The 18,309-nt window shown below is 39.9% G+C and overlaps 1 protein-coding gene across 1 annotated transcript in view; it reads right to left on the reverse strand.

Annotated features, from left to right (window-relative positions):
• CDC5L (cell division cycle 5 like) overlaps window positions 1-18,309 on the reverse strand; it is a 55,118-nt gene that overhangs the window by 15,847 nt on the left and 20,962 nt on the right. The window contains exons 9-14 of the mRNA XM_066359302.1: window positions 15,140-15,288; window positions 12,913-13,075; window positions 11,430-11,594; window positions 9,564-9,644; window positions 9,037-9,279; window positions 5,661-5,858 (exon numbers count right to left, since the gene is read on the reverse strand). Of these exons, the coding sequence (XP_066215399.1) occupies window positions 5,661-5,858; window positions 9,037-9,279; window positions 9,564-9,644; window positions 11,430-11,594; window positions 12,913-13,075; window positions 15,140-15,288 (999 nt within the window). The remainder of the gene's footprint in view (window positions 1-5,660; window positions 5,859-9,036; window positions 9,280-9,563; window positions 9,645-11,429; window positions 11,595-12,912; window positions 13,076-15,139; window positions 15,289-18,309) is intronic.

The following is an 18,309-nucleotide window of genomic DNA, read 5'->3' on the forward strand; positions in this document are numbered from 1 at the left end:
GCTGAGAAAACAAGGTCCATTCTGCAAGCCAGTTTTGCTGAAACATTACCACTCTCTAAGGCAGGGGTCCGTACAGTTCTACAAACACACTGAAAAAGATTTTCAATGTGTTATCTGTGTTCTTTAAGTTATTTTATTTCCAAGAAGTCAATGTTACATAATATTTCTTAACTAAGTTGACTATGCCAGTAAAACACAGGGAGAAGTATTGCTCCTGGACCTGGCTCCCACCTCTAAGGAAAGCCTTGCCATTTTTATAGCTAACATGACAAAATCTACTTTTCAGCCAAACTTCCTCAACACAGCAGTTTAGATACTATTTCAAATACTATTAAATTTAATGGCAGGCCTAAATTCAGACTTCTCATTTCACTTTTGCACCTACTGGAAATTATTTCACTCAAAATAATTATGTCTTCAGATGATTTCCTATTTCCACTTAAAGTGGAAACAAATTAGAACACTTCAAATTCTATTTGCACTTCCCAAATACAGTAATGACTCATTTATCTGGCAGCGTCAGAAAACGAGGTTCTCCACATGAAGCGTTTTCCAGATATCAGTGCGCAGAGCGGAGCGCCCATCGGCTGCCCTTCCTGCTGGACCCGGGGCCTGGGACCGGGCTGGCCAAAGCAGAGGCCCAGGAGCACCACCGAACGTGTGATTAAGTGAAGTACTGAAGCTCTCTTATTTTTAACCATTTGGTGAAAACTTTCCTACAGTTATAGCCATTCCTCCTTTAAAAAAAAAACAGAACATGACATTGAAGAGAAATTAACCTTTTCTTTTTTGGGATAGCTCTATAAACAGCAATCACTCTACCCTTCTACCATATTCCTATAATACCCTCACAGAAGCTGTCAAAATTCAGAGGGCTTTCTGCCACTATATTTAAATGGCATGAACATGTTATGCTTTCTAACCTTTCCTTCTTGATATCAGCTGCTATTTCTAGTTTCTGTTGCTGTCTTATTTTACACACAAATGTCTGGCAACATTCTAAAATTAATTCTGCCTCCAAAGTAGAATAAACTATGTATGTAGACTTGGTTATAATTCAGAAGTCTTTCCCACTTACTTCTGACCTGTGTCTACATTCTGACTCTATTTAACAGACTCTCTGCACCACCCACCACATTCTTCATAAAATCTGAGAGGTTTCTATTAGTTTAAAAGGAGTATCTTAAGGATTTTCATTTAGTTCAAATATTAATCATGAGTAATGGCTCAAAGACGAGTTCCAATATAAACCTCAGGGTATATATAAAATATTTTTAATCCACTTAGGAGACACCAACCACGACAAAGATGGATTTCATCTTGCCTGATATGCTGTGATAAGACCATAACTTAAACTCGCTGTTGCAGAGTTCACGGCAGCAGAAAGCAAACGTACTGGAGCCGGGCGCCCTGTGCCACAGAGAGGCCTGTCGCCCTGAACCTAACAGTGGGAAGGATAATTGAAGTATAGTGTTTAGTTTATACAATACAACTGAAGTTCCTTCCCCACAACAAACTTAGAATAATGTTTATAATTTAGCAATCAACTGAAATGATGAAAGAATTACCACAATTGAAATAAAATATGTATTTCAAACCAGTAGAATTGTGTCTTCAAAAACTAAAATAAGCTCAGACAAACCTAGTTCTGAATCAGGGATGGGTACAAGTGGAACGGGGGATTTGTTTATTTGGGTTTTTCAGTCTCTTTTCTTCTTTTTAAAGATTTAATGAACTTTCATTTGAAATAAGCATAGTTTAGTAAATTAAAGGATTTGATTACATATTCTTTAAAAGTAACTAGTTGGGTAAACAATATCCAGGAGTTAAGAAAAAAAAATTACTTCAAACTGTTTTATGAATATTCTTCCAAAATCACCAATACTTCAACAAAAATAGTTCAACGGAAGATTTCCGTTCCTGGTACTGAACTGAACAAAGAGAACCACATGTTTTTAATGCTTGCTCATAAACGACCCAAATAAATCTCCAGAAGAGCAGCAGCGGCGCTTTCTGTCCTTTCCCTTCAAAACTCACAAGACCAATTCAAAATAGAAATAAAAATTACTGTACTTTATGGCACCACTCACTTTGTGACACATTTATTTGCTGTCATGAAAGTTAGTGCCTCAACAAAGTAAATGAGATTTAGAGGAAAACGGTTTTTACATTTTAAAGAGCACAAAATGTCCTTACCATTTGAGGCAGAGTTTACCCACCTCAAATGAGAAGATTTTCAAACTATGTGAGAGACATAAGTATATATATACAAATATTACAAGAAACCTCTCCAAATAGTTTTCCAATCAACTATGATGCTGACCTCGGATCAGAATTACACTGCTAACTATCATTTATAAGAAACGAAGCCTGCACAACAGAAAACATAATTTAAAATGCAACCGCTGAGGCTCCTCGGCCGCCTGGACTGAAACACAGAGCAACAGCACACCCTGCTGGAAGTCAGCAGCAACAGCACACCCTGCTGGAAGTCAGCAGCAACAGCACACCCTGCTGGAAGTCAGCAGCAACAGCACACCCTGCTGGAAGTCAGCAGCACGGCCCCAGGGGCCTGCAACCGGAGAGCAGCTTTCCTCCACGATGAGAATTACTTCAAAACCAAATTATAACTTCCCACTAAATGACAAAATAGGTTCACAGACATTAACCATTGTGTGTTTCTTAAGGTGTTCTTAAAGGCAAAATTAAGACTCAGAATAATTTCAAATAAAAAGATACTGCTTTTTCTTTTTGGATATGTCTCCCCAGGCAAGGGTAACAAAATTGAAAATAAACTAACGGGACTACATTAAACCAAAAAGCTTTTGCAGAGCCAAAGAAAACATTAACAAAACAAGAAGGCAACCAACTGAGTGGGAAAAGATATATAAACCGCTCACAAAAATTAGAGGATATTTCAAAATGAATATGAAGAGATAAAATATCCCCTAATTTTTGTGACCAGTATATTTGCAAGTGATATATCAGATAAGGAAGTGATATCCAAAATATATAACAGACTTATAAACTCAGCATCAAAAAAACAAATAATCCAATTTAAAAATGGGCAGGACCCTTGAATAGACTTTTCCAAACAGGCAGATGATAAGACTTATGAAAAGTAGCTCAAAATCACTAATTATCAGGGAAATGCATGTAAAAACCACAACGAGATACCATCTCACCTGTCTCAATGGCTATGAGCAGAGACAAGAAACAACTAGTGTTGATGAAGATGTGGAGAAAAGGGAACCGTTGTGCACCCACTATGGAAAACAGTATAGAGGTTCCACAAAAAATTAAAAATAAAACTACCATACAATTCAGCACTTTCAGTTTGGGGCATTTATCCAAAAAAAAGGAAAACACTAATTTGAAAAGATATACACACCATTGTGTTCACTGCAGCTATTTATACTCGCCATAACATGCAAGCAACCTAGTGTCCATCCATAGATGGTGGGTGATGATGATGTGCTGTGTACATATACACTATAATATTACTCAGCCATAGAAGAGAGTGCAATCTTGTCCTCTGAGACAGCATAGATGGACCCAAAGGGTATATCTAGGTGAAGTAAGTCAGAGGAAGACAAACACTGTATCATTTCACTTACATGTGCATCTAAACAACTAAACAAATGAACAAACGAAAAACCAACTGAACACCAGAACACCAACTGAGAGTTGCCAGAGGTTTGGGCAATGCAAGAATGGGCAAAAGGTGAAGGGGCCTGACCAGGCGGTGGCACAGTGGATAAATCGTCGGACTGGGATGCTGAGGACCCAGGTTCGAGACCCTGAGGTCGCCAGCTTGAGTGTGGGCTCATCTGGTTTGAGCAAAGCTCACTAGCTTGGACCCAAGGTCGCTGGCTTGAGCAAGGGGTTACTTGGTCTGCTGAAGGCCCGCAGTCAAGGCACATATGAGAAAGCAATCAATGAACAACTAACAGCGAAAAACTGATGATTGATGTTTCTCATCTCTCTGCGTTCCTGTCTGTCTGTCCCTATCTATCCCTCTCTGACTCTCTCCGTCTCTGTTTAAAAAAAAAAAAAAAAAAAAAAAAAGGTGAAAGGGATGAAGAAGTACAAACTTAAGTTATATTCAAGTCACAAGGATCTAATGTAGAGCATAGGAAATACAGTCAATAATACACAATACCTTTGCACAGTGTCAGTTTCTAGACTTCTCAGGGTGATAACTTTGTAAGGTACATAAATGGCAAATTATGTTGTACACCTCAAACTAATATACTACTGTATGTCAACTACACTTTAAAGACTTTTACATTTCAGAATGAAAAAAGATACTGACTTTCCTGCTCATTTCCCTAGCCTCACACAGCCCCAACCACCCCAGTAAATTTTTACCATTTTTTAATTTTAACCCTAAATAAAAATATTTTCAAATATGCTTTCTGTAAAGAGAAACTGGTATCACATAAGAGAAAACTGAGGCCGTTTTCTCCATGTGATTGCGTGAAGCACCCTGTTCTCCTTTCCATTCCAACTTGGCCTCAGAAACATCCCTAAAGACTCCACGAAGAATCCACCAGGCAGCCTAGTGGCCCATGAACCACAATTTGCATGCCACTGGCAAAATGCCTACAGATTCTGGAATTCAAAACATGCAGACGACATTAAGAAACCACATACCATGCAACTCCCATCTAGTACATTTCAACATCTTCATAGACATTAAAAACATGGAAGCCATTGTCTAGATCAGGGGTCCCCAAACTACGGCCCGCGGGCCGCATGTGGCCCCCTGAGGTCATTTATCTGGCCCCCACTGCACTTCCGGAAGGGGCACCTCTTTCATTGGTGGTCAGTGAGAGAGGGACGCAAAGCACGGCGTAGTACTACTTCCGGTGACGCGGGACGCACGCGTCACGGCTCTGGAAGCGCGTCATATCACTTGTTATGGCTAGCAGTAATAAATATGGAACCGGATATAGACCATCTCATTAGCCAAAAGCAGGCCTATAGTTCCCATTGAAATACTGGTTAGTTTGATTTAAATTTACTTGTACTTTATTTTAAATATTGTATTTGTTCCCATTTTGTTTACTTTAAAATAAGATATGTGCAGTGTACACAGGGATTTGTTCATAGTGTTTTTTATAGTACGGCCCTCCAACGGTCTGAGGGACAGTGAACTGGCCCCCTGTGTAAAAAGTTTGGGGACCCCTGGTCTAGATAATCCAACTCAGCGTACTCTCTGTAACAAACTCACAGGAATCAGAGGATGAACAAAAAGGTATCAGAGGGCTGTAATGTGCTCTTCTGGCTACAGCAAAAAAGGCTCTTAGGTCCCAGAGTTCCCTTCTCAGAGAACACACGCTACTCCAGCATGGATCTACACTGTTCTGAGTGACGAGTGCTAACTTCTTGGCTCCTTGCTCCCACAGCCAAACGGTCTGACTGACCTGTGGCCACCCTGGAGGACACTCTCCGTCATGAAGGCCAGCAACTCTGAAAATCCAACAACAAAAAAAAAAGGCCAAAAAGGATCAAACACTTCAGTGTTGTTTTCTCTCAAGAACTGCAAAGGTAAATCACCTTCAGGTCTACTTTTCTGAAGTTATTTCCAGTGGTATTACTTCGTTCATTATTTCAATCATAGTACATTTAAATATGAATGTTAAAATGATACCAACCTCAAGCCTCTTTTCAAGTGACTCAATTCTGTCCTTTTTGCTCGCCAGGTTGGCCCGTGTGTAGCGGCTCTGCCCAGGGAGATACAGAACCTGACTGTAGCATTCTTCCCACACCTGGTTATAAGCTTCACTAGAGAGTTCCCCGTGGCTCATGCCTTGTTTCACCACTTCCATCTCCTGTCCCAGAGCATCCTGGGCCTGTTGAAAAGAATAATTTCAGTAAGTCTGAGTACGAGAAATACTTGCCATTAGCAAAGAGCTTTAACAAAAGACTAGTTTTTCCTCCTTCTTTGGGCAACGGTAAGGTGGTCTAGTTGACTGGTTGTTCCTTGGAAGGCGGAAGCAATCCCTAAACAAAAGCCTACAAGTCGGTGCAGACCGGTCTGAAGGCAAGCATCCATGTATCCCCAATACTATCAACTCCCTTTGCCTTTATTCATTATACCAGCAGCTCTCATTTCTCAGGTGTCTACTATGTGCCAGGAAAACTGGATTTATTCTAGTTTCACCTATGCTATCTCCAAACACCAGAACCCCCACAGAAAGTAGCCAATATTAGCCTCATTTTAAAGCTGATGAAGCTAAGACTCAGAGAGATTAAACGCCTTGTTCAAAAACACATTGTTAGTAAGCACACAAGGCAGGACCATGCCCAAGCCGAGCACCACCAATGGGTGAGCTCCCTCCACCCTACCATCTCTCCCTACACTCAGGACTTCACAGGATCGTAAAGGGAACAAGGCATTTTTTTTGACACATGCCTCTTTTCTCACCTGAAGGAATGTCCCTGGCTTTGTTAGAGAATGGGATTGAAGGCACAAATCAAGTAAGGATGGATCACTGACCAGCGTTAGCTCACTACTAAAGGAACAGTTTAAAATGACAGCATGAAGGGGAGAAGGGGAACTGGACAAGCCTGGGTTTAAACCACAGCTTTGCCATTTAACATCTCTAAAATGGGGCTAACACATCAACAGCACCTTGCCCAGCACCAGACACACAGACACACAGACTCTGTGAGCAAAGCCCATGACCTTTCTCCAGTTCTTTGCTTCAGGGCTCGTGAAAAACTGCCAACCGCTTTTTGTTCCTTATAGAAAGCTTTCTATCATGCTAGTAACATCATAAAATAAGCAGAGAACCAAAATATACAAAATTAAGAGAAGTGACCAGCATACAGAAAATTTAAACAGAAGATATAAAATTTCACATCTACAAAAGATAAAAAATAAATATTTTTAAACAATACTTAAGAGAAATAATGAAAACAAACCAATTTTAACCCACCTAATGAACCTGACACTTTTTAAGAAAACTGGTATTTCACTCTGTACATAGTAAAAACTTTTAAGTTCAGCTCTTACTATTATTAGGAGAGAGTACCACTAAGTTATCTTTAAACTGTCTATAAAGAATCTAAGTAAATAGCTACTTCAAATTCATTTTGGAATAAACAGGATTGTAAGTAAATAAAATATGGGAAAATATTTCATTTGTAATGGTTTCAAATACATAAAAATATAAAGCACCACTAACAGCATTTTCAAAAATTTCATTGGACTCTAATCCCTAGAGAACCTCTATTAGCAACAACGTGAACCTTATCTCAGGTTTCCATACATACAATTAATTTAGAGAAACGTATTTCCTAAATGCCATCCTCCCCTCATATTTTTACTCTATGAAGAGGAAACTGGTCAAGTATCAAGCTCACTGTCTCGTTCTCAACCCCAGTGCAATGACTGAAGTGCCTATAGGGCACAGGCACTCAGCGAACGTCAGGTTCCCACAGCACTTTAAAAACACAACGCAGGGCTGACCTGTGGTGGCGCAGTGGATAAAGCATCGACCAGGAACACTGAGGCTGCCAGTTCAAAACCCCACGCTTGCCAGGTCAAGGCACATGACAAGCAATCAAGGAACAACTAAACTGAAGCAACTATGAGTTGACACTTCTCATTCCCCACCCCCCTCTGTAAAATCAATAAATAAAATCTTAAAATATTTTTTAAAAAAGCAACTCAGAAGTTACTCAGAAATCAGGGGCAAATTGTTGAATTATAAATCTAAACCCCGCTCCGTTTCTCTATTTTCTAAAAATCCTACAATAAACATGTATCACTTATGCAATACAAATAAGAAAAAGAGAAAGGGAGAGGAAAAGTGCAGGAGAGAAGACAGAAAAAAGAATCTTGTTTTCTCCCAATTATACATTTAGCCTATCCAATCAATCGGTCTATCATTGCCCCTCAGGGATAAAGACTAAAGACTAAAAAAAGACTGTGTGTGTGTGTGTGTGTGTGTGTGTAGACTAAAAAAAGACTGTGTGTGTGTGTGTGTGTGTGTGTGAAGACTAAAAAAAGACTGTGTGTGTGTGTGTGTGTGTGTGTGTGTGTGTGTCTTTTTCTGAAGTGAAAAGCTAGGAGGCAGAGAGACAGACTCCAGCATGCCCCAGACCGGGATCCACCCAGCATATCCACCAGGGGGCAATGCTCTGCCCATCTGGGCCATTACTCCATTGAGACTGGAGCCATTCTAGCCCCTGAGGCAGAAAGGCCATGGAGCCATCCTCAGTAACCGGGCCAATTTTGCTCCAATGGAGCCTTGGGCAGGAGGGGAAGAGATGAGAAAGAGAGAAAGGAGAGGGGGAAAGGTGGAGAAGCAGATGGGTGTTCTCTTGTGTGCCCTGGACGGGAACTGAACTCGGGGCTTCCACATGCCAGGCCAATGCTCTACCGCTGAGCCAACTGGCCAGGGCCTAAAAAGACTTTTAAGCTAACGACCACTGTGCTTCCAACCATGAAACCAACTATGTTCTTTTACACCTGTGTCCAGATTCTGTTCACAATCACAGCCAGCTATCAGCTCAGCCCGAGCAGAAAGAGTAATACACATGGAGGAACAGGCAGGGCAACTTTATACAGAAAATATATATTTCTGCCCTTACACAAAAAGACAGGGGGAAATCATTTGAAGGAAATAAATTCAATAAAAAAAAAAAAAACTTCCTTCCTTTGAATAGGTAAAAATTTAAACTGCAAACAATTTTAATATCTTTTTTTTTATATCCCTCCTATTCAGACAGCAGTGTTAGAAAAAACAGCAACTGTGGCACCTGTCAGTCAGGCACACATGACACAAAAGCCCCTTGCCAGCAGAGGTAGTGTTTATCTACCACTGAACCTGGGGGGGGGGGGCAGGAGGGGGGCAGTAATGCCCTTTTCTTTACACTTAATAATAGGAACACTTATCTCCTGATGACACATGTCAGGTGTTTATGAATATCGATATGGGAAAAGAAGTTAGTATTTGTCCATGATACACAGTATCAAATAAATACCCTGATCTCAAGACAAATATTCCCATACAATCATACCTTTTTCAGCTCTTCTTTAGAGAACTTTTCGTAAGAATTGTGTTCCAGATAGGCAATGTGCTCTGAATTATTGGTAGCAAATCCTACAGTTTTTCCTTTTTTATTTCCAGACGGTTCATACGGGTGATGTAGAAGGTCATAATGAAGCATTGTGATCATTTCTTTCTTGATTAATTCTTCACTTTTTTGTAAATCTGTTAAAGGTGGCTCTACATTTAAGGGTCTTAGAATAGTTTCATTTACCTAAAATTGGGAAACAAGTAAAATTACCAAACATGCCACTGCAACATACTACCATTATTACTTTTCCTAGCATGAATTAAATAGCAGTTATACAATTTCAAAATAGTCATTTTTTTCCCCTTCTAAATTCTGATTTGTAATAGTGACAGGTTCTGGGAATGCTTTAATATACTACAGAGTAGATAAAATTTTATTTTATAGACTTTATTAATGATATAAGAAAAAACATCAACCATATGAAAAGAAACTTAAAAACTCCCTAGGCCAAAAATGTTCACACTCACTTCCGACGGCCTTGGAAGATCCTTCTGGACAGCTTTGTGCATCCGTTTCATCTCCTTTACACGCTCTGCATCTCGTATGGCCTAAAATATTTTTAATATCCATTATTGCAATTAGACCGTATTTAACACAGTTCAATAAAGGTGAAAACACTTTAGCCTGTAAGAACATGTATGTTCAAGAGCTAAAGCGGTAGACACCTGTATATTTGTAGAAAGACAATGTAAGGCAACCGAAATTAATCTATTCGTCCTCTCATAAAACAGACACTAAATTTCCAACGTCTACTACAACATTCTTCAAATTTGCATGGCTGTATCCATTAGATCATTATCCTTTTCCTGTGTAAATCAGAATCCTAAACTTAGTGGGGACTACCCTTTCTGCAACACAGCCCTATTCTTCCATCCCAAAGCTACCTTTATTTTTTTTATTTAAAAATCCAGCTAATGAATGTGTCATTTGCTAACTCAAATTATAAATAATGTGGGAAAACACATTTGAATTTCACACTGTTTCTGAGTAAATGTATGTAAAAGTAGCTAAGAGAACTAAACACAAAAAGTATTATCCTATATTTCCCAACAAAAAGCATATTTATGTGGTTTCTTCTAAAATATGATTTCCTACTGATGCCATTCTCACTCCAAGCCCATGAAATTATTCAGCTTCTAAACCCATCCTGAAATAGACTGCAAGAGAGTTCCTGAAAGGGGCCACCCGATCTCAATGTCAGTTCAAGATCACCACATTCCAGCCATGAAACCTGAGTCTGTTCCCTCATTTCTAAAATGAAGCTGGTACCTATCCTATTTACATTGCTAGCTTATGTGCAAATGAGAAAGAAATTAACTATAAGGTATATTTGTACAAAGTGTTACTATTATTAGTCTGGCACATGCTCTAAATTTCCAAATCCACATTTTTTATTAGTTTACACTGGCCTAAAATCATTTATTCAAACAATCCAAAAGATACCTGTTTTTAAGACTTGATCGGTAATACTTTTCTTGGCTAGCATGAAAAGCAATGTCTATAAGCGTACTTACGTGTATTTTAAGAAGCATAATGAATTTAACAAAGGTTATTTAAGTTGATATATACATATACATTTTAAGAATGCCTATCAAGGCCCTGGCCAGTTGGCTCAGTGGTAGAGCATTGGACCAGTATGTAGATGTCCCAGGTTCGATTCCCAGTCAGGGCACACAGGAGAAGTAACCATCTGCTTCTCTGCCTCTCCATCTAGCCCTTCACTCCCTCTCCTCTCTCACAGGAAGAGACTTCACTGGGAAAGCACTGGCTCCCAGACACTAAGGATAGCTCATTTGATTCGAGCAACTGCCCAAGACAGGGGGGGTTACTGAATGGATCCCAGAGAGGGCACATGAGGGAGTCAGTCTCATTATCTCCCCTCCTCTCACTTAAAAAGATACTCTGAGTAGTCCTGGCCCAAGTGGCTCAGTGGATAAAGCATTGTCCTAGTGCACCAAGGTCAAGGGTTTGACCTCCGGTGAGGCACATATGAGAAGCAATCAAAGAATGCACAACTAAATGGAACTAAGTGAAACAAGCTGATGCTTCTCTCTCTCTCTCCCTCCTCCTCATTACTCGCTCTCTCAAATCAATGGAAAATTTAAAAACAAAAAGATAAAAATATTCTGGGCCTATTATTAATTATGTGAATATATATTATTAATGACATAAGTAATTCACTTTAGGATAATTTATTGAAATATTGAAAAAACTTTTAAGTTGAGCTCTTGAGACAGTTACCGGCCATTCTTCTTCTGGCAGCACGTGGACACGCTCAGAAACTCACACACACACATACACACACACACCCCGCCCCCAGCACAGCCACCCACCTGCTTCCGCGCGTCCACGTCGGCAGCATCCTCAATGTACGTGTCATCTACCTCACGCTCTTCCAGCTCCTTCTCAGCATTTTCTGGTAGAACAATCTCAAAGTCATTCTTAGGAGCAGGAAGGCCCAACAACCCTAAACGGAGGTGTTCACGAGACTCTCTTTCCTGCAGGAAAAAATGGTCCTTCTCAATTCATACACATTTAGTATTCAACCAATATTCTTTAAGTTTCTAAGAAATAATGAGCCTAATTTTAATTCTACAAAACAATCCCCAACTTCAGAGCTAGACGAGTTTTTAAATTTCTGTCTCCATTTCTTCCCTGTGGTAAGAAGAATCCATTTGGAATCAGTACAGTTACTCTGGGATAGTCTCACAGAAGGTTTAGAAAGTACCTCAAAGCGGGGCCAAAAGAAAAGTCCTTCAGGATTTCCATTTAAGGAAAACATTCTGACAAGATATTTAATGGCAAACAAAAGAACGAGTTCAAAAGTCAATTTGTCCTTGGACTAATAAAATCTAATCTGAGCTCCGGCTGGATAGCTCAGCTGGTTAAAGCATCACTCGGATATGCAGAAGGTGCCTGTTCGATCCCAGGTCAGGGCACAGACAAGAACAGATTGATGTTCCTGTATCTCTCTCTAAAATCAAAATAAATTTTTTATTTAATCTAAAAAGATGCCTGAATCTGTATGTGTATGCTGTGTATGTACATTTTTAATACCAAGACTAGATCACACGCAGGCCAAAAAAGCCCACTGTGCATGAAGAAGTTTTGTCCAGGACACACTCACTCACGTCCTCAGCCCCACCCCGTTAAAAACTAACTCTAACCAAATCTATATATGAAGTTAGAATTTGTAAACTGACTACAACATCATTGGAACTCATTAAAAAAATAAATGTATCTCAGTGATTTTCTGTGGCATCAGAGAGCAAGGCCTAATAATGATGTAATAAAAGCAGTAACACAGGCAGAGCAAAACTGCAACTTTATAATTACCTTTGTACATCACCATGCAACAACACATGAAAGAAAACTTCACTAGGATCAGCAATAAATAACAAATTAACTTGGCTCTGCAATCTAGACGGTCCTTTTACAAGTACAGAGCAAACAGAGGAATCAAGAGTCAAAATCTAGTTTGAGGCATTCAAAACTAACAAAAATAAAAGATTTTTTAAATAAATGTGTCACTCAAGAATGTACGAATTAGTAAACTGATAAAATCATAAAAGATATAAGAAATATTACTACAGATATAATCAATATTCACAAACATAATAAGAAAAAATAGGCATAAGACCAAAAGTTTCCCTTCTTAAGTACTACTAATCATTTTCCTTTTCCGACATCCATGGGTGTATAGAGCCTTAAAATAATGAAACAGCACTGATGGGGGGGGGGGGGGGATTTTAGCTTGGCACCCATAAGATACAAAGGAAAATTTTTTAAGAGTATTGAAAGAGAATCGGCGTGTACCATCTGCTTCACATAAGAGGGATCACTGTAGTCTGCCATTCCATCCTCAGGATTAATGTTCAGCTTGTCTCGAAGAGGAGTTCTTCCCGGGGTGGAGTTAACGACTGGCTTGGGGGTTGTCCCACTCCGGGGAGTCAGCCCTTCAGATCCATGAGAGGGAGTCCTAGAAAGACATTCTAATTAATAAAAGTGCTTTTACTTGTATTGTGTTTTCAATTGTTTTTCACATGAATTATTTTACAAGGAAAAAATTAAATAAATATTCCAGAAATTGTCTCCCTACCGGGTTTTAGGTTATATCTTTAGGTTAAAATAAAGTTTGGCTCAGCTAGCTTAATATTTACATGCAGTATTTTTATTTTAATGACTTTCAAGTAGTTATTACATTTGACATTTCCTACCTTTCTAAACTAGGTCCATCAAACATTATCTCAACTTTTCCTTGATGCCGTAGGGAGGCCTAGAACATACAATGGCCGGAGAGCGCTACCAGCCCAAGATCCCAGGCTTGCCTGCCCTGTGGTGGCGCAGTGGATAGAGCATCCACCTGAAACGCTGAGGTCACCAGTTTGAAACCCCAGGCTTGCCTGCCCTGTGGTGGCGCAGTGGATAGAGCATCAGCCTGAAACGCTGAGGTCACCAGTTTGAAACCCCAGGCTTGTCTGGTCAAGGCACATAAGAGAAACAACCATGAGTTGATGCTTTCTGCTCCTTCCCCTGCCTTTCTCTCTCTCTTTTCCCCACTCTAAAATCAATAAATAAAATATTTTAAAAAAAGAAAAAAGACACCCAGGCTCTCTGAGTTCAGGGTCTTCATCTCATCATTCTATCCTCCTTCCTCTACTGGCTATCACTTCATTATCATCAGTGCGCAAACTTTAAGTAGTTCCTCTCACATTTTTTTTGAAATCATACCTAAATATGAAGTTCTAAGTGAGAGATTTTAGAATTATATCTAAATATGAGTAGTTGTAAGAGCTGGGAGAGACTCTCTTAGGAATAAAGTCCATAGACTTTTCAACTTAAGTTTTAATTGTTTAAAGCCTTTTTATTTTGGCTGCTTCCTTCCTGTTTCTTGAATGTTTCAGATAGGTGGTGCTGTCAGACAAGCTGGTCCCCAGAGGAGAGGTGAGGAGCGGTGAGGTGTTACCGTACAAAACATGGTCCCTGCCCCCAAGGAGCTTACAGTCTAGTTGGGAGACAGGATATACACAGAAAAAGAGGGATCAGGCTCTCTTACAAGCCTTGCAAGAAGTGTTAAGACAGATCCTGCTGTCACCTACAGCTCTAACAGTCAGATGCTTCTCATACTGAACAACCAGGGCGGACATATCCTAATGTTTAAAAGTATGGAGCATCGTCCCAACACGCCAAGGTTGCAGGTTTGATCCCAGGTCTGGGCACATACAGAAATCAAACAATGAATGCTAAGTGAAACAATAAATCAATGTTTCTCTCTCAAAAATCAATTTACAAACATTTTTAAAATTTAATTTAAAAATTAAAAGTAAACCCCAAATATTTCCAACCTCAAATTCTATTTAAATACGACTTGCTTCTATAACGTTCGTATCTCAAAAATTCTTCTTTAGAACACAATAGCTTAAAACAAAAGAATTGCAAACAAATACTGAACTCTGAAATCTAGTTAATGACATACACAAGGAAGTGTTCAGGGGTGAAATAAACTGATACTTGCAAGTTACTCTGAAATACATTAAAAGAAAATGGATCAACAGATGATGGATGGATGGATAGATTTGTGATAAAACAAATACAGTAAAATGTTAACAACTGTAGAACCTAGGTGGTAAGTGTAGCAATGTTTGCTTTCCCATTTTTTCAACCTCTATGAATGTTCGAAATTTTCATAATAAAATGTTGAGGAGAAGGCAATAGTAATACATACACAAAAAGGATTACAGCTTTGATCAAATTCCCCAAATGATCATTAACAATGGGTTGACCTGGTCTTTTAAATCAGACAGAAAGTCTTCGGAAATAAGGTGTTAGCATCAGAAACTCTGCAAAAAGAAGGAAGCTCCATATAGTATTTAACCATTTCCAGGATATTTTATGTTATGTACTACTAGGAGTGAAGAAAAATCAGAAAGACAAGTTGATCACTTATTTCCATTCTCTGTTAATATTATGAAAGCAAACACGTTGTCCAAGTCCTCAGATTCAAGTTTATTCAAAACAGAAAACATCTATTAATTTACAATACCTGAACGGGGTAGAAAGAACTGTGTTTGGAGTCTGTACAACCTGCCGCTGAGGAGTCACACCTGAGAAGTCACTCTCGTGCAATGGTGTGTTAAGTCCACCTTTTAATGGGGTGTCCACATTGGTCAGGGCCATGAGGTTCTGAGCTTCCTGATTAAGGAGAAAGTAAAGTATTTTAACAATTTAGACAGATGAGCAGAATGCTCTCATCTGTCCTACTATAGAAATCTTACCAACAGGCAAAATTCTTACACCCTTTCTCAATGAAAACCCAGAGACAACCGGGCCATGGCAGAGTCAACACTTCCATTCCTCCTATCAAACTAACATTGTACCTCAGAAGTTTGAACAAAGTTTTTATGTCAGGAAATGCTTTTGTGGTTTCATATGAAATTACCATTACCCAAAAGCTTCTCCTATATTACCTGTGCCAAACCTCTTTATAATGATAAACTAAGAATTCAAATTTCCCAGTGAGCTTAGGCTAAATGTCAGAACACCAAAACTGTAATCAAGCTTCATCACTACTTGTATACCTAGTCTTCACCAGATGCTCTGAATCTCAGATTCTCATTCTGCGAAGTTAAGGCACTACCAACTAACTGGCCTATCCACGTCCTAAGAAAACTCATGTGGGCAGGGTCCCTCCTGAAATCCTGCCCGACCTCAGTCCCTCCACTACAGCCCTGTGTTCATTACTACCACTGTACCTACAAGCCTCTTAATACTGAACTTAGGGTCTGTAAAAGACTTCATTTTAAAGATAGTCACAACCATTATCTCTCATCTCACATGCTCTTGATATAATCTTGACACTCCTTCCATCATGGACTAGAGGGTGGGGGAGGGGGTCTATGTCCCCTCCTCTTCAATCTAGGTGGACTCACTTATAATTAACAGAATGCAGCATTAAATGACATTGCTTGACTTGCAAGGCAAGGGTAGAAAAAAATGCAGCTTCCCACCACATTCACTAAAACACATACTGGAGCTCTGAGAGACCATGGGAGAAGTTCAACTGCTGATGCCACTATACCATGAGAAAGCCCAAGCCACATGGAGTGGCCACACGCAAATTTACTCCACATTCCCAGATGAGGATCCAACACACAGCCAGCATCAAATACCAAACACAGAAAGATGATTCCAGGCCTATCAATCAAGTCACGCTCATATGCTGAGTCATCCTAGCCAAGGCCCTAGACACCATGGAGCAGACACAGGCCGTTCCTTCTGTGCCCTGTCTGAATTCCTCACCCACAGAAACCATGAGTACAGCAAAATGTTTTAAACCACTTAAGTTCTGGGGCAAAATAAAGTGGAGCAAGGCTTATTCCATTATTCACTATTCATGGAAAGAACCTTAAAATTTCACATTATCAACTTAGGTGTTCTTTTTGCTATTCCAAATAAAAAACATTTCTCCCCATCTATGTTCCCAAAAGGCTGGCCAGCTTGATCTCTCCAGGCAGAAGAATGAAAGCTACCTACTTCTTTGGGGAATCTAACACAAGAAAAAAAAATCTAGAAATACTGACATCAACTGTTCCCCACCCTAGCCGGTTTGCTCAGTGGATAGAGCATCGGCCAGGATGTGCACATCACCGGTTCAATTCCTGGTCAAGGCACACAAGAGAAACTACCATTTGTCCCTCTCCCCATCCCTCTCCTCCTTCTTTCCGTCTTTTCTTCCCACAGCCAGCGGCTCGACTGGTTCAAACGTCACCCCGCGAGCTAAGCACAGCTCATTGGTCTGAGTGTATCAGCCTCAGTGGCTAAAAATAGCTTGAGTGATTTGAGCATCAGCCTGGGTGGATGCCAGAAGAAATGGATATGAAATCTGTCTGTCTCTGCTGCTCTCAAATAAATAAATAAATAAGAGTTCCTCAATCAAACATCCCAGCAAGTTCACCCTACAAGGAAGCCCAGAGTCAAGGAGCCCCAACCACCCCCGGAAACTTCTGATCGGCTTTAATTGCCCCATCCCTACCCTGGATATAGGCAGAGAACCAAAGAGCAAAAGATATTTAAGGAGGCATCTCATATGAAAGTTAGACAATAAGGCTAACAAAAGAAACTTAAAGACTATGCAGAGAGAAGAAAACCTATGAAAATAAACAAAACCATCATTAACAGCCTCATAGAAATAAGAGAAAATATTTATATATAAGAATGCAATGTTAAAATGTTGAACACGGCCCGGCTGGTTAGCTCAGTTGGTTAAAAACATCACCCCGAAACAAGGTTGCAGGTTCGATCCCTGGTCAGGGCACACATGGGAAGCAACCAAAAAAATGCACAACTGAGTGGAACAACAAATGCTTCTCTTCCCCCTCCCCTCTCTCTTCCTCTCTCTGTCTTTCTAATATTCAATAAAAAATTAAGCCCTGGCCAGATAGCTTAGCTGATTGGAGCGTCATCCCAGAGCACAAAGGTTGCCAGTTTTATTTCCCAGGTCAGGGCGCATACAAGAGCAGCTTGATGTTTCTGTCCCTCCCTCTCTCTCTCTCCCCTAGCCTCTCTTAAAAAAGTAATTAATTAATTAAAAATAAATAAGTAAGAAAATCTGAAGTTCATGGAGAGACCAGATCAATGAGAGGGAGGAAATTTGTTTTTAATTTCAAAATAACTTCCCCGAACCGAAGGCCATGAGTCTCCAGAATGAAAAGATCCACAAAGGAAGTAGAACAATGGTTAAAAACAGACCCACACCAACAAAGAGGCTTGTAAAAAAGAGAGGCCCATCTAAACTCCCAGAGAAAGGAAAACACAGGTTCCCTATGAACAGCCTGAATGGTTCCCAAGGTCTCAACAGCAACAAGGGAGTGCTGCCTTCAAAACGGAAAAAAACCATTTCAATTTGGAATTCTAAATCCAGTTACACTACCAATCAAAAAAGAAGGTAGAAGACTAATGCAGGTATACAAGGTCTTAAAAATTCTATCGTCCGTAAACACTTTTGCAGAAAACTACCATCAGGTCCACTTCACTGACATGGGATGAACCCAGAAAGCCCAAGCCCGTGGGAGCTGGGGAGGAGGGGATGGAGGACTTCGGGTGAGGTGAGAGGAAACCAGGAGGAGGGGCTGTCCACAAGATCTAAAACGTCATCAGTCCAGACTAGAACATTCAGAATGTCTAGGAAAGTCTTCCTCAAATAGATAAGAATAC

This window comes from Saccopteryx leptura, chromosome 1, assembly GCF_036850995.1.
Source record: "Saccopteryx leptura isolate mSacLep1 chromosome 1, mSacLep1_pri_phased_curated, whole genome shotgun sequence".
Taxonomy (NCBI): Eukaryota; Metazoa; Chordata; class Mammalia; order Chiroptera; family Emballonuridae; genus Saccopteryx; species Saccopteryx leptura.